This window comes from Bos javanicus, chromosome 12 (genome assembly GCF_032452875.1).
Source record: "Bos javanicus breed banteng chromosome 12, ARS-OSU_banteng_1.0, whole genome shotgun sequence".
Taxonomy (NCBI): Eukaryota; Metazoa; Chordata; class Mammalia; order Artiodactyla; family Bovidae; genus Bos; species Bos javanicus.
This window is the reverse complement of record NC_083879.1, coordinates 30,853,546-30,877,433: the sequence shown is the minus strand read 5'-3', so window position 1 is coordinate 30,877,433 and position 23,888 is coordinate 30,853,546. Positions and strand designations below refer to the sequence as shown.

The 23,888-nt window shown below is 39.4% G+C and overlaps 1 protein-coding gene across 1 annotated transcript in view; it reads right to left on the bottom strand.

Annotated features, from left to right (window-relative positions):
• Positions 1–23,888, bottom strand: part of UBL3 (ubiquitin like 3) — a 48,728-nt gene that overhangs the window by 11,934 nt on the left and 12,906 nt on the right. The window contains exon 2 of the mRNA XM_061434857.1: positions 201–309. Within this exon, the coding sequence (XP_061290841.1) occupies positions 201–309 (109 nt within the window). The remainder of the gene's footprint in view (positions 1–200; positions 310–23,888) is intronic.

Below are 23,888 nucleotides of genomic sequence, written 5' to 3'. Positions count from 1 at the left end.
TCCTTTACCATTCTGCAGTGAGGGAGTTGAAAGGCCAAACCCAGCAGGGATGCAGCAGCCCCTTCAACTTTAAGCCTTGTACCCTCAATCATTCGCTTGTTTTCTTATATTTTACTTACAACTTTTTCAAAATGTCTGTGAAACAAGGCAGGGCACAAGGAATCAACATTATTCATTCTCAAGAGAAAACCACTACTCACCCATCGGCCAGTTGTCATACACGTGCTTTGCGATGTCAGAAGCAGAATCATTAGGAGAAAATAGGAACTCTTTCGTTTTCCCGCTCACCAAGATGAGGCGCAAGTTTATCTGAAAGAAGACAATGATTCTTTTAAAGTCTTAACATTTTTAAAGTAAAATAACAACTTTTCATTTCAATCACATTCTCAATTAGTAATAATGCCATTTTCTGTTATTTACTTAAATTCTGAAAAGATTCTTTTTAAAGGTCTAGAATTTGAGACATGATTTTCATTATTTAATGCGTGTGTATGTGTGTGTGTGTGTGAGGATATATTTACCATATAAATGAACAAAGGGAAACCAAAATTCATTATGCTTTTATAATGTTCATTGTAATTGTTCAGCAATTTTCCACTGAACAGCTAATACAAGTTGTTACCCTGTAGATCACATCACTAAATAGGAAAAAAAATTCAGTTGCTAATATGCTTCTTAGAAAAAAGGAAGAGAAAAAGTAAACTATACACAACCTTTTATCCTATAAAAATCATTCAAACCTAAACAAATTAACCAGAAACTGTAATTTTGAAGAACTTCATTAGAGTTAATTGGAAGAGTCAGTAACAGTAGTTCCTTTAATCCCAATGACATGATCATTCACTTTCGTGGAGCTCTGTGTGACAAAGAACACAGATTCACCCTCAGTGGAACACCTAAGATGGACAGTAGAATTAACATTTTTGAGAGCCACTGGATTTACATTTCCAAGTCAATACAGATTTGCTTATACCATTCTTAATACAGTTTCCAAAATGTTCACTTTAAAATTTTTCTTTGTCCATAATTAACCATTTTTTTCAACCACAATATTCATTCATCTCCCTTATATATAGGTGAGGTTTTCTATACCTATAAGGCCTGTTATATGAGAGGAAATAATATCTTCCTAAAAAAGAAGGGTACAGCCAGAGCCCAGTTTCTCTACACACAGAGCACAGAGACTGCCAATGCACCAGGTCACCCAAGCTCTCCTCCTCAGTTACTAACATCTTTTTATTATTATTAAAAAAACACAGTAAGTCTGTAAGATGACAAAGTCTACAACGAATAAACTGGAATCTACTGCAGCACCACCAAGATACCAGGTCACTCATTTACTATCTGCCACCACCATGGCCACTGCTATTCCCAGGACCTCAAAATCGCCACTTTGAAAATGTACTCATAATTATAAAATATCTCCTCAAGCAAAATGCTATATACACCTAACTCTGCATTCAACGGGATGTAACTGGATTTCACAGCAGATGGAGTAGAATCAGGTTCCATATTAGAAACTGTATTCTAACTGCTATGTACCCTATTATCTCAATTTGTAAAGTATTTCAAAAGATAAAAGAAAAATAAGTCTATATTTCAGGTGAAAAGCCCTTTCGATATGACCTGTGCGAATTTTTTGCTGCCTTTCCTAAATAAAATGAAATTATACCAAAGAACTTAATACAGGAAGAGGTCTGATGAAACAACACTGTTGGAAAGAAGTAATTTGATCCAGGAACCTTGAGTTCCATTAGAATAAAATTCAAGGAAGAATTTACAATAATGATTCAGTTGTAAGAAAGCACCACCTTCTTTCTTTCCCACAACAAATAAGTAATGAGTGACTGCTAAAGCAAGGAGCCTACCGTCTACATAATACGGTGTGAGTTTCAGTTCTCACACATACATAACTATTCAACACTGTCTCTTTATGTGTGAATATGGGTAAATATCTATTTGCTCTGAACTTACAAGGAATCTTTTAATAGCTTCAAACTACTGCGGAAGGGCCCTTCAGCCATTAATGCCCAAGAAATTATGCCCTTCAAAATGGGTCAGCCACATGTCTGCTTCACTCAGAAAGAAGTATAATTAAATCCAGGCTTCCTAAGAGGTATGCAAATGATAGGAACTTACTATTTCCTGGGATCAACTTTTAAGTTAAAAATTAATTTCTACTGAGCTTTTATTCAAGTTATAATATTTTAAAATAACGAAGAAAATAGAAGAGGACTTAACCATTATTTTCCGCAAAGGTTACACTGACACATACTTTAAATTTTCCCTAATATCCCTCAGCAAGAAAATGGAAAAATAAATGATAGTGCATCCTCATCATGGAAGCTTCCTACAATCGTTAAATGACGTGAGACACAGACCTATATGACTTGATGTGGAAAGACATCCACAATGTATTAAACAAAAACTAATACACACACCTCCACCTCATAAATACATAATGCTAAGTGCATTCATGCTGCCAAGTTCTTGGCTTTTCCTATTTTAAACCTGATACAATCACTGTCACTAAAAAGCTCTTTCACATTTCAAAATCAACAGTCTGACAAATTTATGTCTGTCAAGATGATCAGAATGTTGAAAACTTTTGGCCTGTAGATGTGTCTGACACAGTTAATTTTTGTTTTAAACGTTTACAGGTGGACATGAACTTTTCAGTTTGACACATATACTCTCAATTTACTCACACTGGTCTGCTTTATACACTTATACCTGGATGGCCACAGAAATTAAGTTTATAATTCTTGGTACAGTTTGAAAGTGGCTTAGAGCTACAAATTGAGAAACAAAAGAGTAAATCTTGAAGCAATCATCCAAACATCTAGCCATATAGGTTGGTCAGTAGTTAATTGTTCTTATAGCACAGTTAGGATTTCCTCAGCGGGTAAAGAGGGCAATGCAGGAGACAAAGGAGATGTAGGTTTGATCCCTGGGTCAGGAAGATCCTCTGCAGAAGAAAATGACAACCCACTCCAGTGTTTTTGCCTGAAAACTCCCATGGACAGAGGAACCTGGTGGGCTACAGTCCATGGGGTCGCAAAGAGTCGAATACCACTGAACAACTAAGCAAGCAAAGTATAGGTAGAATCTATCATGCTCATTGAGATTAAATGTCAATTACAGCTCCTCTCAATAAACGTATAGCAGTCCCTACAAATGTGAGCTAGTTTCTTTAGAAAGATTAAGTATTAATTATTTAAATACTTTTTAATGAAAGACCTTTTTTCTTCTTTGAAGCCAAGGTAAGTCAATTTATAAAATACCTTATTTTAAGAATAAGAATCTCTGCTTGTGAGGTACTGGTATTCTCAACACATCAACAGTGGGTTACAAACAACACTCTTATTTACAGCTTAAAATGTGATATACTCATATACATACTCATCTAAAAAGAAAACTGTTCATCAGGACTCTGAATGACTTGGTAGGAGATGGAGTTCTTATCACAGAATAATATACCCAAGGGATGGCACTTAGACCATCCAAATGAATGATATATATTTTATAATTACTTTGGAGGCAAAACAAATCAAAACAAGACTATGAGTGAAGCAGAACTACCATGATCATTTCCTGTAAAGCCAATGGAAACGAAGCTCTTTCATGCATGTAATTTCAAGTTTGTCTGTTTAAGATTTTCGGTCAAATTGATTGTGATTCCTATTTGTTGGATAATATCAATTTGGAGAAATCTTATCTACAGCTTAATTCACTCAACAATTTATTTTGAGTAGGTCAGAATGGGAAAAAAATTAAGAGGAAAGAAAGAGGGGGAATGGAAGATGGGATTAACTGGAACAGCCTTTGGAAATAAAACAGGAGATTATGGAGATGGGCCATGCCCTCTGAAAGAAATATGACTGTTTTTCACAAAGATATCAATGCACTGATCAAAAGGGGAACTCTTGACTTCTCCGAGAGTCTCTGAGGAGCAGCGTGAGTTCCAGGGCACAGAGGGGAGGCCTCTGCCTGTGCCTTGGTGGGGCTCATTCCTGCCTGTTTTTGCTAAAGGACAGGTAAGTGGCCAGTGGGAAAGAGGTTAGACTTTCTTTGCAAATCACTTTTTTAAAGTTCTCAATTCATCTCAAGGGGATTATATAGAGTTAAAAAAAATAAGTCAATTCAAAAGATGACGTGGTATATATGATTCCATTTATACAATATTTTTGAAATTACTAAGTAAGAGATGGAGAGAAGTGGTGGCCGGGTTCTAGGAAGAGGGGAAGAGAGAGCACGGCTGTGTCTATAAAGGGACGTATAGGGATCCTCGGGGTGGAACTGAAATGCGTGCTGCTGGGTAAGCGGCCTGTGACTGCACAGAACTACATCGGCACAGACACTAATGAGGGCATGCGAACTGGAGAGCTCCGAATAAAGCCTGTGGGTTTCATCAGTGTCCACTCCCTGAGGCTACCGAACTACTTATAAGATGCTAGCTATCATTAGGGAAAACTAGGTGAAGGCTGTATGGGATTTCCCTGTATTATTTCTTACTATCCCATGTAAATCCATAATTACCTCAAAAAGATTATTTTAAAAAGAGCTTGACTTCCTAAAAATGTATATGGTGGTATATGTTTGTCTTTACTTATCTTTCTTATTTTTATCTGAAGGTGAACAGTGCTTTTTAAAAAATAATTCTGTATCAAAATAGCTACTTCATCTAGAGTAAAAATACAAACTACCAGTGACTTAAGATATGAGGCTGAAAAGAGATAAGCGTATTTTTTTTTCTAGACCTATGGACTTAAATGGCATGTTTTGAATTTCTGTTAACTGTATGTTAAAGAAAAATGGAACGAAGGAGGAATATGTTCATGTTTCTACACAGGACTGATTAAAAACAAATTATTCAAATAACTGCGGTGCTTAGATATGATAATTACATAAACTTTCTTTTAGTTGTTCATTTATTCAGACATTTTCTGAAACTGATACAGTGCTTGGTGCCTGATTACAAAATATTTAACATGAAACTTGTGGAGATTTCATACCCTGGAAGCTAGGAGACATACAAACAACTGATTGTGGAGGAGGGGGTGGCTACAAAGTGCTCAACAAGTATTTGCTAAATGAATATAAAAGAGAAAAGAAAGCAGAACCTGTGAGCTGGAGATTCCAGGGTAGGGTGTGTAATGTACAGTGGCCCGAAGTAAAACCGCGACTACCCACACACCTAGTTGGTACTCAGTCTAGCGGACTCTGATGCTACCACCCACCTCTCAGAGTCCTGGGAATGAAAGGAGAGATGTTAGCAAGCGGGAGGCTGAGAGCTGAACCTAGGGCACCACCAGCAATACCCGCTGGGTGCCGCCCTGCTCAAGTGGCCCGTGGCCCAGGCAAACTCCTCAGCAAGGTCTCCATGATTATCCTCTGTCACCCCAACCCCTCTTGCCCCACCATGCCCCAGTCGCATGGACCTTCTTTCAGGGCCTCAAGCTGCCAAGCTCTCTGCCTCAAGGCCTGTATCCAGGTTGTTCCTCCTGGCTGAAATGCTCACTGCCCCACTCCAATCCACACACACTCTGGGCTCACATGCTTGAGGGGGATGGCATAAAAAAATTATCCTGCACCTAGTCACCCTGGATGAAGTGATAAAACTACATTTTCAACAACGAGCAGGGAAGAATTTCAAAATATAACTGAAGAAGCCAAGAAAGCATTCCTACTTTTTTATTGGAATGAAGGAGTACTCCTATTTGTGAAGAAGTTGTAAGGGATTCATGAAAACAGATTCTACCTTCTAAGAAAATACACCTGGATTTTTGTCTCTGAATTTACTTGTATTATGTACTCATAAACTAAGGTACACTGAGATTTGCTAAATGGGTTAAACCTATGGGATCTTTACCTTCTTTTTAACACTTAAAATGATGAAAACGATGTAGATTCCAATGTACATGAACTATTAAATCTGTAGCAGTAAAAACTCAATAAGAAAGAAAGTAAAGTCGCTCAGTCGTGCCCAACTCTTTGCGACCCCATGGATAGTAAGTAGCCTGCACCAAGCTCCTCCGTCCATGGGATTTTCAAGGCAAGAGTACTGGAGTGGGTTGCCATTTCCTTCTCCAGGGAATGTTCCCAACCCATGGATCAAACCCAGGTCTCTCACATTGTAGACAGACGCTTTACTGTCTGAGCCACCAACATCTACTCTGAAAAATAGGTAAAGGAGAGGTCAAAGAGTCCTCTAGCTTAAGTTCCCAAGTAAAATTATCAGGGAACACAAGCCCTGCAACAGACCACAGTGATAAAAGAAAAACAGTTGCCCTGAACAGGGAAAAAAAGAACAAGGCATTTTAAAAATCATCCTATTCTTTACAATATGTTTGTCAGTCAATTGATTATTCAAAAGTGATAGCCAGCTCTCCTGTCCAAGAAGAACTCATTCTGGGCAGCCGTGAAGACAACGATTGTCCCCGGCCGCCTGGATCCGCAAGCTTATTCAGCTCGCAGACGGCTCGCGTCGACCTGTGACTAGGGATCCCATCACTCAGTGGTGCCCCAGAGAGCCATGACCTCATGTGCTCCTGACAGTGAGGTTCTCATTTATACTGGACGTCTCTGGAACACTCGTGAATTCTTACTTGAATATAATTGCTTTATTACTTATTATTTATTAAATTTTAAAGTCACAATAAATGGTTTTACTTAGGATTCGTGTGGCAAATTACTTTGCTGCAAAACTCCACAAAATGAGCAGAAAATGGAAAAGGCAAATATGATAAATGCGTCTACATCAGTACATAATGTTCAGTACAACTGCCAGTAAAACAGCACAGAAGTCTGCATCTATGCAGGACATGCCACCTGAGCTAAGAATGTCTATCGTTTTTTAACATAATCACGGAGTGCTCCTCATTAGGCGTGAATGCATCAAGGCTATTCATTTAGAAAAACACAAGACCTGTGTGTTACTGAAGTTGTTACTGAATATAAATCCAGCATCATCAAAACATTTAGCATTACAATACAGAAAGCAAATGCAATAGCAGCAGATGGCTTCAATTAGATTGTAAACTCAACGGCAGAAATCACAAAGCCTTGGATTGCAGGAGACCCTGGTTCAATTCCTGGGTCAGAAGATCCTCTGGAGAAGGGACAGGCTACCCACTCCAGTGTCCTTGGGCTTCCCTTGTGGCTCAGCTGGTAAAGAATCTGCCTGCAATGCAGGAGACCTGGGTTCGATTCCTGGGTTGGGAAGACCCCTGGAGAAGGGAAAGGCTACCCACTTCAATATTCTGGCCTGGAGAATTCCATGGACCGTATAGTCCATGAGGTTGCAAAGAGCTGGATACAACTGAGCGACTTTCACTTTTCTTTCTTTGGATTCCTTCTATGTCTTTACTTCCTTCTACTTCCTCCCACCATCAGCCAGTTTGTTTGTTTTTTGTTGTGTGTTTTTTTTTACAGATTAGGTATCTGTGGCAGCATTAAGTATTACACATCCTAATGAAGGCATGCTACAAGTACTGAACCAAATAATCATGCTCCCTAAAGTGCGTCAATAAAATCATCAGGGGGCCATTAGAGAGGAAGAGAAAGAGACCATGATCAGGACGTTGTCTCTAAGAAGCCATAGCAACACTGAAGAGGTAACCTGACAGTCCAAGTGCTTCCTAACAATCCTTATTTCAAAGTTTCAAAGCCCTCTGAATGTCTACAATCGCTCTACACACTTTACAGTCTTTAAACTGCTATTATTTTGGTAATTTAAATCTGAATAAGGTAACCTGAGCATATACAATTAGAAAGTATGTGGAAAACAACAACTTCTGAGCAGTCTTGCTAGGCTGCAGCACAGCTATTGTACAACACACCTGTGTATATGAATTACTTCTCAGATGAGAATTTAGCAAAGAATTCACAACTCTGTAAGACTCAAACTACTCATCAAACTACCATTCTGGTCATTTTTGTCGTGCTTGATGTTACTGATGGTGGTGACAACAAAAAGATTTACTGACTACTTAGCATGTGTCAGAAACTGTGCTAACTACTATTGTATAAAGCAGATAGTATCTTTATTTTCCAGATGAGCACACTGAGGCTTAACTGAGGTTAAGCATCTTGCCAGAGTTAAGATTACTGCACAGCTGGAGGCTGGTTATCAGCCTGACCGCTCACCGCTCATCCCGGACACCGTGCCAGCACGTCACTGTTCTGGGAGCTAGGTTTGTTACTTGTAACACAACTACTACCGACATGTTTCATACTGCAGAGTTCACAAAATTTATATAAAGTCTCTGGATACTCATACCACCCTCATTTTCTCACCTACCCAAGGTCACGTGCCTGGTGGCTAGACAAGGGCTTACATCCAGAGAATACCCTAACTACTCAGAATCTACTTTAAAGCTCAAATGAGACAGTATGTGAAAGTATTCTGTAAACTCTGAAACTTTCTGCAAAAACATAAAATAGCATATTATTATCCATGTTCCCTGATTAGGGAGGAAATGATTGTATTCAATGATCTCTAGAGTTCCATTTAGATGTAAAACTGCAAGTTAGAGGAGTTTTTAAGTTTTCCTTTGCCATTAGAAGCTAATTTTAAAAAACAGATTCCCACCAGAGGACTATTAACATTTTTTACACAGTATGATGACGCTCTACAAAATTTTTCTTTTTCTCAAAATAATGTTAAGAATCTCTCCATGATATTAACCACGCATTCAGCCAAAAAAAAAAAAAAAAAAAATAGTACCTACTATGCACAAACTGGGTATGAAAAGAAGCAAACGGACAAAAGATCACCTGAGAGAAGTGCCATGAAACAACCAAGACTCTGGAACAGGGAGCTTCAGGGGGGCTTCACTGAAGGCCTAGCTGAGGACCTAAAACAGGAGCTGGAGATGCCAAGAGTGGGCAGCACGACACTCCAGGCAGTGGCCCAGCGCGTATGAGGACTTCAAGGAACAAGGAAGAACCTGACAAGTGCAGGGAACTGCACTAGCGACCGAGGAAGGGTGGCACAGATGAGGCTGAGGAGCTCGCAGGGGCTGGATCCGCTCACACAGCCTGGGAGGCGTCTGAGTGTTCACCGCGAACTGTGAGACATTTAAAAGTTTTAAACAGTGAGGCTCACGATTCAAATTCCACTGAAGAGCCCTTTGACTGCTGTACGGAAAAAGCGGCTGATGAGATAAGATGAGAGCCCAGACTGAACACCAAAGAAAAGTTAACACTTTCAAAGCAAATCAAGAGCTGGCAAAGGAAACTGAGAGGGGGGAGCTAAGAAGACAAACGAAAAAGCTGTGCATGTGGGGCCACGCAAGCCAGGAGAACAAAGTGTAAAGGGAAGACCAGGTGCGCTCCTATTTTAAGTTCTGCTGAGAGGCCAAGTACAATGAAGACAGAAAAGCATTTTCTGGATTTATATCCTAGAGATCACTAACGACCTAGAACAGTTCCGGGGCATGCAGCCCATTCTGTGCACAACCTTTGTAAATATTTAATGACTACTTAATTTCCCACTAAGTGAAAATACAGCCATTTTTTCCTATAAAAGAGTTTCCTACATAGGAATTATTTTTTAATTCAATTAAAGAACATGATTTACCTTATTTGAACTAACATTGCTTATAATACAAACTAGGAGGGAGAACTCTCAACACAGGAAAGGAGCTGCAGAAAGGACACACAGGGACACAGGGCCCCTCTGTCTCAAAGGCTGGTTCCTGCGCTGGTGCTGCGTGTGCCCTCACCACTAAGACTGATGAGTTGCCAGCCTCCACAATCAGGGCCTGTCGGGCCACTCAAAACGCCAGCACCATGCATGCCTGGGCCCTTGACAACTCCAGTCAGTGGGACAGAGGTCACAGTACCTGGGAAGGAAGGCCCTTCTCAAATAAATCACTGCTCAGGAAATGCCTTTTGCCTTTCCATCTTTTCACCACCTGGAACATAAGGTGATGTCCGGAGTTACCTTTAGACCACCAGATAGAAATCCACAGGCTACAGAGAGAAGAGCAGAGAGACAGGAGGAGCCTGGTCCCTTGAGAGCAGCCTCAGGCCACTGCACTAACCCTACATGGTCACCATCCAGATTTCTTGCTGCAGGAAGCATGTAAACCCCTCACTTTTTTTTATGCCACTAAGTACAATTCTGCAGTGACGTAAGAACGTAACAGTTAAACACAATGCTAACAGATTCATACAATGTTCATTTCTTTCCTTCCTCATAAAGAGTGTAAGAAGCAACCTTTAACACAAGAGGACATCAGAACTATAGCAAACTTCATTGCACTAGGAGTGACCACGTATCTAGTTCCGACCAATGAGGTACACGGAAGACTGTCGCAGGTGGCCCAATGGTAAAGAATCCACCCACCAATGCAGCCAATTCAAGTTTAAGCCCTAGGTTGGGAAGATTCCCTGGAGATGGAAATGTCAACCCACTCCAGTACTCTTGCCTGGGAAACCCCATGGTCAGAGAAGCCTGGTGGGCTACAGCCCATGGAGTTGCAAAGAGTCAGACATGACTGAGTGACTAATTCTTTCTTGCTTTAGAAAAATTATGAATTAAAACACCCAAAACCTGGAAAATGTTTTGCCTAATTCTTTATACAAAATTGACCCTGCTTTTTGAAAACTGACCCTTACGAAACTGTATTTGTTTCAATATGGAAATGGTATAAAAATTAGTCTATCCTTCCATTAATTAATGAGCAAATAAATATTTGTAAAATACTACTATTAGTTCCCAAGCTACATGAACTGACCCAACCCAGGGCAAAACTAAACAGCAACTGAAATGTCAATCCAGGGTAACCCAGCACTACAGCAGAAACCCTGTGCCATCCATCACACAGAGCCAACAAGCACCAACATAGACTTACAGGCCCGAGCACAGCAGCCTAGAAGGAGGCTCTATCCTACACTGAGAGGTCAGGGGAGTTCATCTGGCGGAGAGTGGATAGGGGAAGCACCTCTTAAATACACCTGCTTCAAACTTCGGAGATCCTCTCATTTGGACACTACAGAGCCATAAATGCACATACTTTGAGAAATCATCATGAATTGCCAATCTGCCATGGATCAAAGGAATCAAGGATATTAACGTTAAAATTACTTTACCAAGTTAGAAATTTCCTGAATAAATTTGGGAGGCCCAGAAACCAAGGAATATATTTAACCCACTGCAATAAAAACATCTTCATTTTATTCTCAGTTTTCTGAATACTATTTAATCCCCAAATATGTACTACCTTCTCAACTCAGAACACCAAAACAAAAATTCAGACGACATTACTGGCATTTTATGGAAAATCTCAGGAAGTTGTGCTTCCTGAATTGCACAGAGATCTAAGTTTACTAGGTGAGTTCCATACCAGGGCAAACAACTGGCTTTATCATTCACAAGCTGATTAAATAATTCTAATCCACAGAGAGAAGCACTCAGCGGAAGATGTCTGAAAAACTCGCTTAAGGCAATAGGGGAAATCCATATAAGTCCTTCTTAACTTTATTTTCTGGGACCAAGTCGTGAACAGTTGCGTGATCCATAATGTCTAAGGGAGATAAGCTTATCGTCTTTCAATATACATCAAGTAACCAGTCTCTGCAGGGTGCCATTATAAATATCCTTTATCAAACAACGATGCCTTTAGGATCTATTAGGTAGATGCTCAGCGACATTTCCCCCCAAACTTTCAGGATGCTTGCTAGGAATTCTGCCACTTTTTAGGATTTTTTTTAAGCCAGCAGACTCTCTGAATTAGAAGACATAATCTAGAGTTCCCTGGTGGCCTAGTGGTTAGAATTCTAGGCTTTCACTGTCATGGCTGTGGGTTCAATCGCTTGTTGGGGAACTGAGATCCCACAAGCCACGTGATGCAGCCAAAAGAATTTAAAAAATAAAGAAAAAAATCGATTAAGTAAAACACTAGGAATGAAAGTATTTTGTTAACTTTATGAAAAGCACTCCATAAGTATACTGCAATTTTATCAGTATTATTTATGTCAATGTTAGTTATTATGTTACTATGTATAGAGTTCCTTCTTTCCCTCAGTTAAAGCACTGAAGGTATTGAAGAAACTAATTATGAAATACAATCACGGAATTTAGGGAATTTACTTTTAGAACCAACTAACAGTAAAGAGATTTTATCACGGAAGTTGCTTGTGGTGGCTATCCAGAGAGCTTCTCTCTTGCTATAGGCTGAGATAATCAGTTTTAAACTGTGTCTAAAATAAGAGCAACTATGCTATCAAAGCTGACCTCTGGAAATCTTATAACCAAACTCAATTTGGTTATAAAATTTGCTGTTTGGAGGCCTTCATTGTATTTTCTTGGTCTTAGCTAAACTCTACACAGCAGAGATAGAGACAGCAGTCTATTGCTGTATAGACCGCTATACAGACAGGTAAATTAGGGGTTATCTATCCCATGCTGTGTTATATCCTGATTCGAGATACAGAACACAAACTGTATTAGGGGCATGTAATCCTCAAGAGCAAGGCAATACCATGGCAATGCTGCTATGTTATGTCCTCTTTATCCCTGAACATTTTGTTCTGCTGCTGCTGCTAAGTCTCGTCAGTCGTGTCCGACTCTGTGCGACCCCATAGACAGCAGCCCACCAGGCTCTGCCGTCCCTGGGATTCTCCAGGCAAGAACACTGGAGTGGGTTGCCATTTCCTTCTCCATTGCGTGAAAGTGAAAAGTGAAAGTGAAGTCGCTCAGTCACGACCGACTCGTGGCGACCCCATGGACTGTAGCCGACCAGGCTCCTCCATCCATGGGATTTTCTAGGCAAGAGTACTGGAGTGGCTTGCCATTGCCTTCTCCACATTTTGTTCTGAGGACTGTTCAATTCCTAGCTACAGTGCAAAATGCTAAACCACTTCAATTTTTAAAATCAGACGTAGAAGGTGGATATACAAATTTGTCTGTTTTATTCTTTCTAGAATAAAAGAACAAAAGCATTTTCTAGTTTAGAGTTTGAATGTCAATGTGGGGAAAGGCTACTACTAAACAGCTCAGTATACTATAATGTTAAGAATAAAAGTATAAATTACAATAAATAAATTTCAGTTCCTCTGTTTTATTCTATCTCCTGTTTGACAGATTTGTAGAGGCAGCAGAAACTCTGAATTTTTAAAAATCTGATTTAAGTAATTCAGGCTTGCTTTTGCGATTTACGTTTCAGTCCCCTACCCACCCTTGGGGGTGGGGGTATGTGTTGAGAAGGACAGTTTCAGTAATGGTAATAAGAGACTGGGTCTCTCAGGGGAGGAACAGGGAAAGGGCCATAAACGAAATTGTTTAAATGTATTAGAAAGGACAGGGTTTCCAGAGGCTTTTGATATTTTAATGTAAACCTATGATCCAACTCTACAAGCAGAAAGTAATCATAGGAGAAAAAACATCTCCAAACCAACAGAAGATCATCAGGTTTGTTAAAAGGGATATTCAAGTGCAAATCCACAGGTACGGATAAACTTGCACTCGGGGCCAATCCCTACTCAGATCTAGAACTAGGTGAGGGTTTTGAGACAAGAGCAGGTAGCTGGGTGAATGGCAACCAAATGCCTTCTCTGTAAGCCAGGGATGCCAGTGAAACTTGGATTCAGAGTTTTAAAACTTCTGCTTTTATTCAGTTCAAGAATTATAGAAAAACAACTTCTAGTGTGAACTGTTTGCAAATGTTTATTTTTAGCTCTCCATTCACCCTTAACTGCATAAAGGATCGAAAAACAAAAGGCGGCAACAGCAGCAAAACAAAACTAAAAAATAAGAAAACAGCCATACTTTACCTCCAGCTCAGATACCCTCACAAACTTCCTAATTCATAATGAAGTCTAAATTTAGACAAAGGAAAAAAGATTCTATCCTATACATCCTCTTCAGTCAGGAAGAGAAAGTTAATAGTATCTGAGAACCACAGGAATTCAGAGACACTTAACATCAATTATTTAAATAACTACTAACCTATCACAGAGCAAAGGAAAAAAGAGAACAAACTGCTTAGTTCACTGACCAGAGGTACAAGCACAACTTTCTTCCTTTTCCTTGCAATAAAAAAGGAAGATAGCAACCTAATGATTTCCCACATCAACACCAATCAATCAACTGAAATATATTTCTCTGTCCAAGAACTATTTTTACATCTTTAGGCAATTTTCTTAGATTTCAAAGATTGTTATTTATTGAAAACATTCTTAAGTCACATAATCTGTATAAGTGCAATTATGCTCAAAATCTGTGGTCAATGTTTAAGTTTGTATATTCTGACAGCAAAGTCAGAACATTTTCTACTTCTTCTGAGAGGTAAGAGAAAAGCTGAGAATGCTAAGAATATTGCCACAGCAGGATTAGAAAAGAAGGTTACTATACTATGACTTCTTCAGGTCTCAACGTTCATAAGACAAAAAAAAAACACTTTAATGTTAAACAGCCTTTGAAACGTTAAATTTTTCAGCACCTTCAGTTCAAAACTAAAAGTGGCATAAATACTTGTCTTTATATGCTCTGTATCTGTAAGGCTGATAATGTTAGGTAATTATCACTAATTTTGAAGCTGTAATGATTATTGTGGTTTAAAATATCATTCTCATGTATATTTCATTCACACATACCAAATGTCATATGTAATATGATGTTTCAAAATCATTCAGGAAGAGCAAGTAAACACGACTGACCATGAGTTAATAATTGCTGAAACTGCAATGTGGATACATGGGGATTTATTATACTTATCTCTCCACTTTTGTCTGCAATTTTTCATAAAACTTAAAATAAGTATTTACAAAATCCCACCTAAGGGACTCTTAATGTTGTAATCTAAAGAAGTTGAGTCAAACTGTAAAGCTGGTCATTTAACTTTGGGACAGAAAATGAGAAACTATCATAGCATAAGACGGAAGAGAAAGGCCAAGTAAGGTGTTTTGTTGCATCTGTATCAGAAATCTTGGAATAACAGTTATAGACTTAACAAGAAATGCAGCCACCAGGGAATAAAATATTCCACCAAATCCGTGAACTAAGAAGGATGTTATAACAGTACTTTTACAAATCTGGAAGAAGTTAACCTACCTATTCAGATAGTTAGAATACTGAATAAAGCAGCTATATACTTTGTCCAATCCATCCCAGATAATCAGTTTATTTATAATAATGAATTAATTAAACTACTAGGGCATTGCAAATTATATCAATTTCTTTCTTCTGAGCAGTTTTTCAAAGTAAAACAAAATGCACTCTTCTTTCCATCAGAAAGATAACTGTAGTGTTTTAAAGTGAAAGTCGTTTAGTCATGTCCAACTCTCTGGGACCCCATGGACTGTAGCCTGCCAGGCTCCTCTGTCCACGGAATTCTCCAGGTCAGAAGACTGGAGTGGGTAGCTGTTCCCTTCTCCAGGGGATCTTCCCAACCCAGGGATCAAACCCAGATCTCCCGAGTTGCAGGCGGATTCTTTACTGTCTGAGCTACCAGGCAAGCCCAAGAACACTGGAGTGAGTAGCCTATCTCTTCTGCAGTGGATCTTCCCGATCCAAAAATTGAACTGGGGTCTCCTGCCTTGCAGGTGGATTCTTTACCAGCTGAGCTATCAGGGAAGCCCTTTCACTAAAAAGACACCATTAAAAAAAGAGAGAGAGAGGAAAGTTAGAAAAAAATCTGATTAGCAATTTGGAGAGAAACAATCTAGAAAGAATCCAAGGACCACCCTCTCACAAACAATTAATGAACAACACTCACTAATGTTAAAGGTTGACTAAAAGAACGGAGATCTCCATCACAGAGAATAAATCAAGGGTAATAATCCCTTTTCCCCTCCCGTTTTTCTACAGACAACTGTGAGGATAAAATGTCAACCACTTAGAAATGTGGAAGATTCTACAAAGCTTAACAGAATGATTTATGTTGTTTGCATACGTCGAACAATGCCTCCTAACTTACGGTACCCCCAACACTCAGCATTTTCTTTTCTGGAAAGAAGCTTCTCTAATGAAGATAGTGAGTGGTATGTTAGTGACCCTGCAGAAAAGATGTACTGGAGATAGGCAGAACCTCACTGAGAGGTCCTCAGACTTTTTATAGTAAGAGAGAATGAATTCTAGGTTTAGACTACTCCCAGATTCCTTGCAGTCTTAAGAGTTTATTTTACATTCATGGTTCCTATATCTGAAATGGTATTAGAAATTTAAAAAGATTAAATTCAAGTTGTTTTTTCCTTATCTTCCACTCTTCATTCTTTCAATCTAAAGAATCAGATACAGACACTGTCCAAATCAACATGCTAGGTTACAACCATGATATAAACAATAAACTCAACTGCATAATAAGGACATTAAAGATTACCCCTTTACCTGGCTTGCTATTATTTGTTAAATAAATGCTACCTTTTTTGTGTGTACACAAAATGAACTGGCTCATTTCTAATACACACAGTAGTACTGAAGAATACAGTCTACCTCCCCAGAATTCCCTGATAGCTCAGTAAAGAATCTGCCTGCAATGCAGGAGACCCTGGTTCGATTTCTGGGTCGGGAAGATCCGCTGGAGAAGGGACAGGCTACCCACTCCGGTATTCTTAGGCTTCCCTTGTGGTTTAGCTGGTAAAGAATCTGCCTGCAATGCGGGAGACCTGGGTTTGATCCCTGAGTTGGGAAGATCCCCTGGAGAAGGGAAAGGCTACCCACTCCAATATTCTGACCTGGAGAATTCCATGGACTGTATAGTACATGGGGTTGCAGAGTTGGACATGACTGAGCGACTCTCACTTTTTCCAGAATTCCAGATGTTACAATCATAGCATAGGCTCTGAAAACAGAATACCTAGATCTGAATCCTGGTTCCATCAGTCACCAAGATATTGCTTTATTTCTCATGTTTCAGTCTCCTTATTTGTAAAATGGGGATAGTAATAACTCCTAGCTCACAGCATTGTAGGGGAATTCTACTGAATGAATGTGTGTGGAGCACGTGGGACAGGGCCCGCTTGGACACTGAATACTAGGATAAACAGTATTTACATAGAAAACAACAGAAACGACCCAAGAAGGCTAATCAACCTAGGCTCCAAAAGGACTGTGTTAATGAGACTGAAATCTAAGCAAAGTTCCAATACATCTGATGTTACTTTTGATTTTTTAAAAAACCTATTATTTGTAGTATCTGATTTATTACACTCAGTTCATCAGAGAAAAATAAAATACCTCCGAGGTATAAAACTGCAACACAAATTATGACTGAACTTGTGTTTATTATTTATAACTATACTATGCCATTTCACAGCAGTCATGATTCTTGGGTAAACTAAACAAACTGCTTAGGAAGCTATTCTGCCAAAGTGGTAGGGCTAATTTTGCTGTTTAGTTGCTCAGTCATGTCTGACTCTTTGCGACCCCATTGACTATAGCCTGACTATAGCATGGACAGGTCCCTCTATCCATGGGATTTCCCAGGAGAGAATACTGGAGTGGGTTGCCAATTCCTTCTCCAAGGTCTAACTTTAAAACTCTTAAAGTAAGAGATGGTGTTATTATTGTTTTGCAGATATTAAATTTTACTTTGAACTGGGAGATTCAATCCTTTCCAAAAGGATCATGCTAATTTCTTTGGTTGGATTTTCTACCATTTTCTATTGTGTATCTTATATTCATTGAATATGCATTCCACAGATAGCAAAGTTTAGTATGCCGGTAAACTTTTAGTTGCTCTGTATTTCTCTACTACAAGGCCATAATAAAAACTATGACTTTCTTCAAACTTACTTTCAGTTTATATTAGTATTGTGTACTGATTTTGTAAAGAAATACATGTTATGAATTTACTGTACATAAATCCCCAAAATAGAATCATTAACAGTGGCTCTCAAGGAATTTAAATGAAATTCAGAATGTTTCATAAATAGTTGCCAGGTGATTGCAACTGGTCCTCTACAGTCTTATTAAATTACTTAAATTAGAAGATCTAGAAATCTAATCTCATTTAGGACTGCTGAGAAATAGTGTTGATGTTCTTAATTTTGATATAATTAGTACCATCACTGGAATACATTACCTTGGTGGAATACATGTGGCAGACAAAATAGCTTATAAACTAGCAGAGCCCGAACTCAGTAAGTCAATAATCTTAGACAAATGTGAATTCTGAAGACCAAAAAAAAAAAAAAGTATACATTTTGTAAAGTACAGTTATTTGTACTTGAAAATTTGTAAAGTACAGTTAGAGACTCATTTTTATTTATTTTTGACAGATGACTGGAGAGTAAATAAAATTTAAAGTATAAGGTTCTTTAAAAAAATCATAAACATATATACATATATATGTGTTATTATCTTTATGTATATATTTCCAAACCTAGAAACAGGATAAAGCAAAGTACTAGCTGGAGAAGGGAAAAGCTTAAAAAAACAACAACAACAACAGATGAGAGCTTTTTTAAGAGCAGAAAGATATTAAGCATTCCTACAAATCTCAAATATTATTCAATAAACTCAAATGCCTCCTCCTTTGATTCCACTGAAATAAAATATTCTGATTTAAGTGAATTTTTGTTTTGCTTTCACTTTAGGGGAATTACTGAACTAAAATTAGCAAAGTGTTTCTAGTCATTGGTGCTCCGTATTAGACTCCACAGAATCCCCAAAGATGACGACTGCATTTTAAAAAGCAAAAAATACACTCTAGTGTTCCCAGCAGCACTATTCACAATAGCCAAGACACGGAAATGACCTGCAAGTCTATCACCAGAGGAATGGATAAAGACAATGTGGTGTATGTATATGTGTGCAGGGAATTCACAGTAGACTGTGATGGCCACTTGAGCTATTCCAGGAAGACTTCAGTATACAGCTAGTGGTGCTACTTGAGATTTCAGATATCACTTGCGAAAATAAAAATATAATAATAAGCTTACATCTGCACTCTGCAGTATAAACAACCTAAGGATGAGCCCATCTCCACTTCAGAATGAAGATATTTAGGGAGAATGTTTTCCCAGTTTTCTGTTTTCATTGGCAGTCTGTCCTAAATCCCACAGGAGTGAGGCAGGCAGGGCTCTGGGAAGTCTGAGAGCACTCTGCCTGCTTCCTTGGCCAGCTGGGAGTCTGACAGAACCACGGAGAGGCTAGATGTCTCAGTCTCTTAGTAAACCTGTCTTTCTCTGGGTGTAAAGAGTTAAACGCGAAACACCTCTTAGTTAAACCCCGCATCAGAGCACCAACTCAGTGGCTGCTACTGAACCAACAACCCTCCCACAGGTAACAGAGAGACTGACCTGGGCAGGATTAAAAAGGGTCAACTTCAGAGCAGAAAGCAAGTATTATTAACTCTTGTCCAGATTATATATAATAGCAAAGCAAAATATTTTGACACAGAAGGTTGAGAAAAGGTAGATATGGACACAGAAACTGAAAAACTGCAGTGACTTCAAAAAAAAGTGGACATGCTGAATTCTTCTATGTCAAGCACAATATGGAAGAAAACTCTATGAATTATAATGAAAACAATGTTTTGACTATAGTAAAATATCTGACAATGAGTTAAGATCCATGCAACCTTTACCAAATTACACAAGAAGGACTTTAATTGGTCCTTATCCAATCACCCCTGCAATCTCTGCTGTTGCCCACAGCTATTCTTGCCTGGGTTTCTCCTTGGATGGCTTTCCTGAGAGTCAAACTTTAAAAAACATTTTTGCACCATAACTCCGTTCCTTTTCTCATTTAAAAAATTATCCTACCTGTAACTAGAGGCACTATACTTTTGGGCTGCTCTCTCATCTCTTCGTGAATTCATGTAATGTCATATAGGTATTTTTTTCTTCAATTTCATGCCCACACTAATTTATATTTTTAGCCTTCTCTCTTCTTTTCTGAGGGCTATTCCACATTCTTACTTCTTATTCCACATTAGGAAAGGTCAAAGATGACTCCCAGGCCCCTCTACCATTTGCTCTTTCTAAAAGAATTCCATTAGCTTGATTACATATCTTTCTATGTCATGTAGACCAAAATCCAAAAAGTTAAAAGAGAGTTGATGACAGTGTACACAATGACAGTAGCAAAAAGTGCTGACAGTGAGAGAACAAAAATTACAAAAAGTAAAACCAAAAGCTGAGCAGTTTGGGACCATCTGAAATACAAGCCAAAAAAAATTTACATAACCGCACTGTCCAATACCACCTGTAACTATTCATATTTAAATTCATTAAATAAAATTTAAAATTCCATTCTTTAGTCACACACCACTTTCCAAGTGCTCAACAGCCACGTGCAGCCAGTAGCTACTCTACTGGACAACACAGATACAGAATATTACGAACACTGCAGAATGTTCTACTGGCCAAAGTGGCAGTGCTAGCTCAACATTCACCTGGTATTCTCTATACAACCGGCGCAGTGCTATTATAGGAACAGGGGTATAGAGAGATGAGGAAGATAAGGCTTCTCTCTGTCCTCATAGAGTACACAGTCTGTCTAATGGACAAAACAAAAATATTCACACGTGCTAGAGTAGAGGTAAAACCGTGGATGAGAGAAGGACTGATTGGGAGGCCCAGCCCTCGGAATTCCAGACTAATCAGCTAGGACTGCAATCCTTTCACTTTAGTTTCCTGTGGACTGGACCTTGTTCCCCGGCTGTTATGATGGTACAACAGGTAATGCTGAGACTCATCACTACCTAGCAATTCTGGGCTCACTGGAACCAGAGACGCTGAAACCTGAACAGGATGCGTGTTGGCTCTGTCCCTCTGAGGACACTTGCTGGCACTTCACCTTGCTGGCAACCCTGGAAGGAAAAGGCCGTGCTGCCACTCTTTTCCCCCTTGGTCCTTCCTAGGGAAACAGCTGTGCCTCCACTGTCCCTTTGGTTTGGAACTCCTAGCATGTGCTATACTTAGAATGACGAAGCGCCTGACCAAGTAGTTAAGGCATTACCAAGGAATTAACACTGCCACGAAGCACAAGTCTTCAGTGCAAATAAAGCAAGAAGGAAGGGGGGAGGTGCCCCAAAGCAGAAAGGGCAGGCTAAGCAAGGATGAGAGAAGCAGGAACGGTGACTGAGGGTCTGTGGGCCAGCAGAGGGTTCATTATAGCCCCACACAGGGCACACTCAGCGGGCAACTGCAGCAGATGAAGCTAGATGGGAGCCCAGCTGCCAAGAGCCTTAATGCCACCACCTAAGGAGCGGGGCGTGGACTGGCCAACCATAATTAAGTAGAAGAGCTAAACAACGAGATCTCTGTAATGAGATCTGTGTTTTCAAAAAACAAACCTGGGGAAAGGGTGAAAGGCAGATAAATAGAAGCAGATAAAGGGGGATGATATCTGGATGAAAACATGGCTGGAGGCAGTGGAGATAAAGAACAGGAAATTCATTCAAAAGACACTGTGTGTGTGCTGACATCAGAGAAAATTCTATCTGGCACACCGGCAGGCGATAAATGCTTGCTGCACAAACTAGTGAGGAAGATACTGATCATGCAGATGACACAGAAGGGCAGGGAACAAAAACTATGAGAAACACAAAAATTTAAGGGAAGGACTGACAGTGAGAGAAACTGAAAAGGAACAAAGAAATCAAACAAGGACATATTCCTTCTGCCTGGCATGTGATCCCCCAAGACACTGGATGGCCCGCAATTCCCTCAGATCCCTTCCCAATGGTCTCCCCGATCACCCTCTGTAAAACTGGGCAACACAGCAACTGTCCCTCAGCACTCTCCAAACCCTCTCCCTTATTCTTCCCTGGAGAAAAAAATGCCGCTACCTCACACACTATGTATTTTACTTTTCATTGTGTTTAATGTCTATCTCCCTACTACTTAAGTGCAAGCTTCATTCACTGCTGCACACCAGAGCCTAAAAACGTGCCTGGCATAAGCACATGCTCAACAAATACTTGCTGATGAACTGAATAACAGAAAGAAATAAACATAGCAAGACTATTATCCATAGACAAATAAGTATGGAAGTAAACTGACAGCTAACATGGAAGTTATATCGATTATATTGAGTGCTAAAGGTAAAAATCTATGTAATAGTCCTTTAAGTACAAAAGGCTCAAACACCATTTTCTTCAAATATATGTTTTTATATATATCAAATATATGCATTTAATAGTAACACAGGCTTTCTATTTAGTCACAAAATAATGAGAGAGATTTTACGGCTTGAAAAATCACTCATAATACTTGGTAGCCACACTGCAAATCTACCACTTCAAGTATTTAAATCTTATTAATACTTCTTCAACTTCCATTACAAATTTCTAATTTCCTTTCTGAAATCTTGGTTATTTTAAAATGTTAAGCAAATGCAAGAAGCTAAAGTTGAAATACCAGAATATAAGTATAATAACAGTCGTTACCTTTAAGATATAATGAAGATGATATTAAAATGGTGAAAAGTTAGAAATGCAAAAATATCCAAGAACACAAAATGGGCCCACCTAGCTGGCTGGCTTAAGGAAAGTGACAAAATATCATTAATTTTCATCTTCCTCATCAATAAAATGCAGCTAACACAAGCACCTACCTTGTAGGTAAACTTGTTCTGAGAGTTTCTTTTTTTTTTTTTTTTTGAGGATTAAGTCTGTTTCAAGTCATTAGCTTGGCACAGTGCCTACAATATAATTCCTTCTTAAGCCCATAAATACTTATGAAAAACCTACTATATAAAAGGCATCATACTTACTGGCCACAGTGGCCAATGAAAGAGATATACCTACCTAACAGAATTGTCGACAATTAAAACAAATCTAAAGACAAACTAATGAATTACCAAGTGTGACTAGTGCTACAGAGGGAGCCCGTGGGGTTCTGAGTCAGAAATCGAGGGATGAGGGAATTCAATTTTAGATGTGAGCAGGAAGAGTGCCTCTGAGGACAGGAAGCAAGACGGCACTGCCCACAGCTGTAGGGCACAGAGGACATTGAGGAGGATTTCAGGCCCAGCCCAGGTGTGGGAAAGAAACTGTGACCCGTCTGAGAGGACCCAGGATAACTGAAGCACAGGAAGTCAAAGGAGGTAAGATTACAGAGACAGGCAAGAGCCAGATGATGCAGGACTCCAAAGGGCCTCTTTAAGGATCTGTGATTTTATTCTATGGGAATTTATTCTTCAATGGAAAGCTGCTGAAGTTTTCTGTTTGTATTTTTTCAGAAGGAAAGATGATCCAATTTATGTCTCACAAAAATCACTTAAGCTATCTTTGGAAAGTGTATCACAGGGGAACGTAAACAGAAGCAGAACAATTAGTTGCAAGACTAATGCCGTGTCCAGGAGACAGCAATGGTACTTGGCAATGCGGTGGTGGCATGGAGAAGAGATGGAGTCGATGAATTCCAGGCGCAGTTTGAAATGGATTGAATTTGGGGGATGAGGGAAAGGGAGAGATCAGAGATGACTCCTAGATGTCTGACTTAAGCAACTGCCTGGCTGATGGTGCCATGGTAAGTAACACAGTTAAGTACTGAATTAATTTTAGCTACTCATAGCTACTATCAGGATAGAAAAGAGAGAGGGAAAAAAAACTTGGTAATCCTAGAGCCAAAAGGGAGGGAGGGGAACTAAAGCACACACAGAAAGGGCAATTAGGTCAAGCCATGAGGAAGAGCGATATCAGACCAAATTCCCCACTGAAAGCAACTACAAAAGTGACCTAAGATACCAAACAAACAAACTGAGCTACCTGAAGGTACACAGAAAACCACCGAGAGCTACACGGACGGCCCGTTTTCCCCTTGAGGCATCTGCCAGTTACCAGCACAGGGCATCCAGGCCAGGCAGAACAGGAGCCAGGAGCTTGTGGCAGTCCCGCCGGGCTGGGAAGGCAGAAACTGGACTTCTGTGCTACACCAGAGGAGGCAGGATTGAGGATCCCAGATAAAAAGGAACTGCAAAGAAGGAG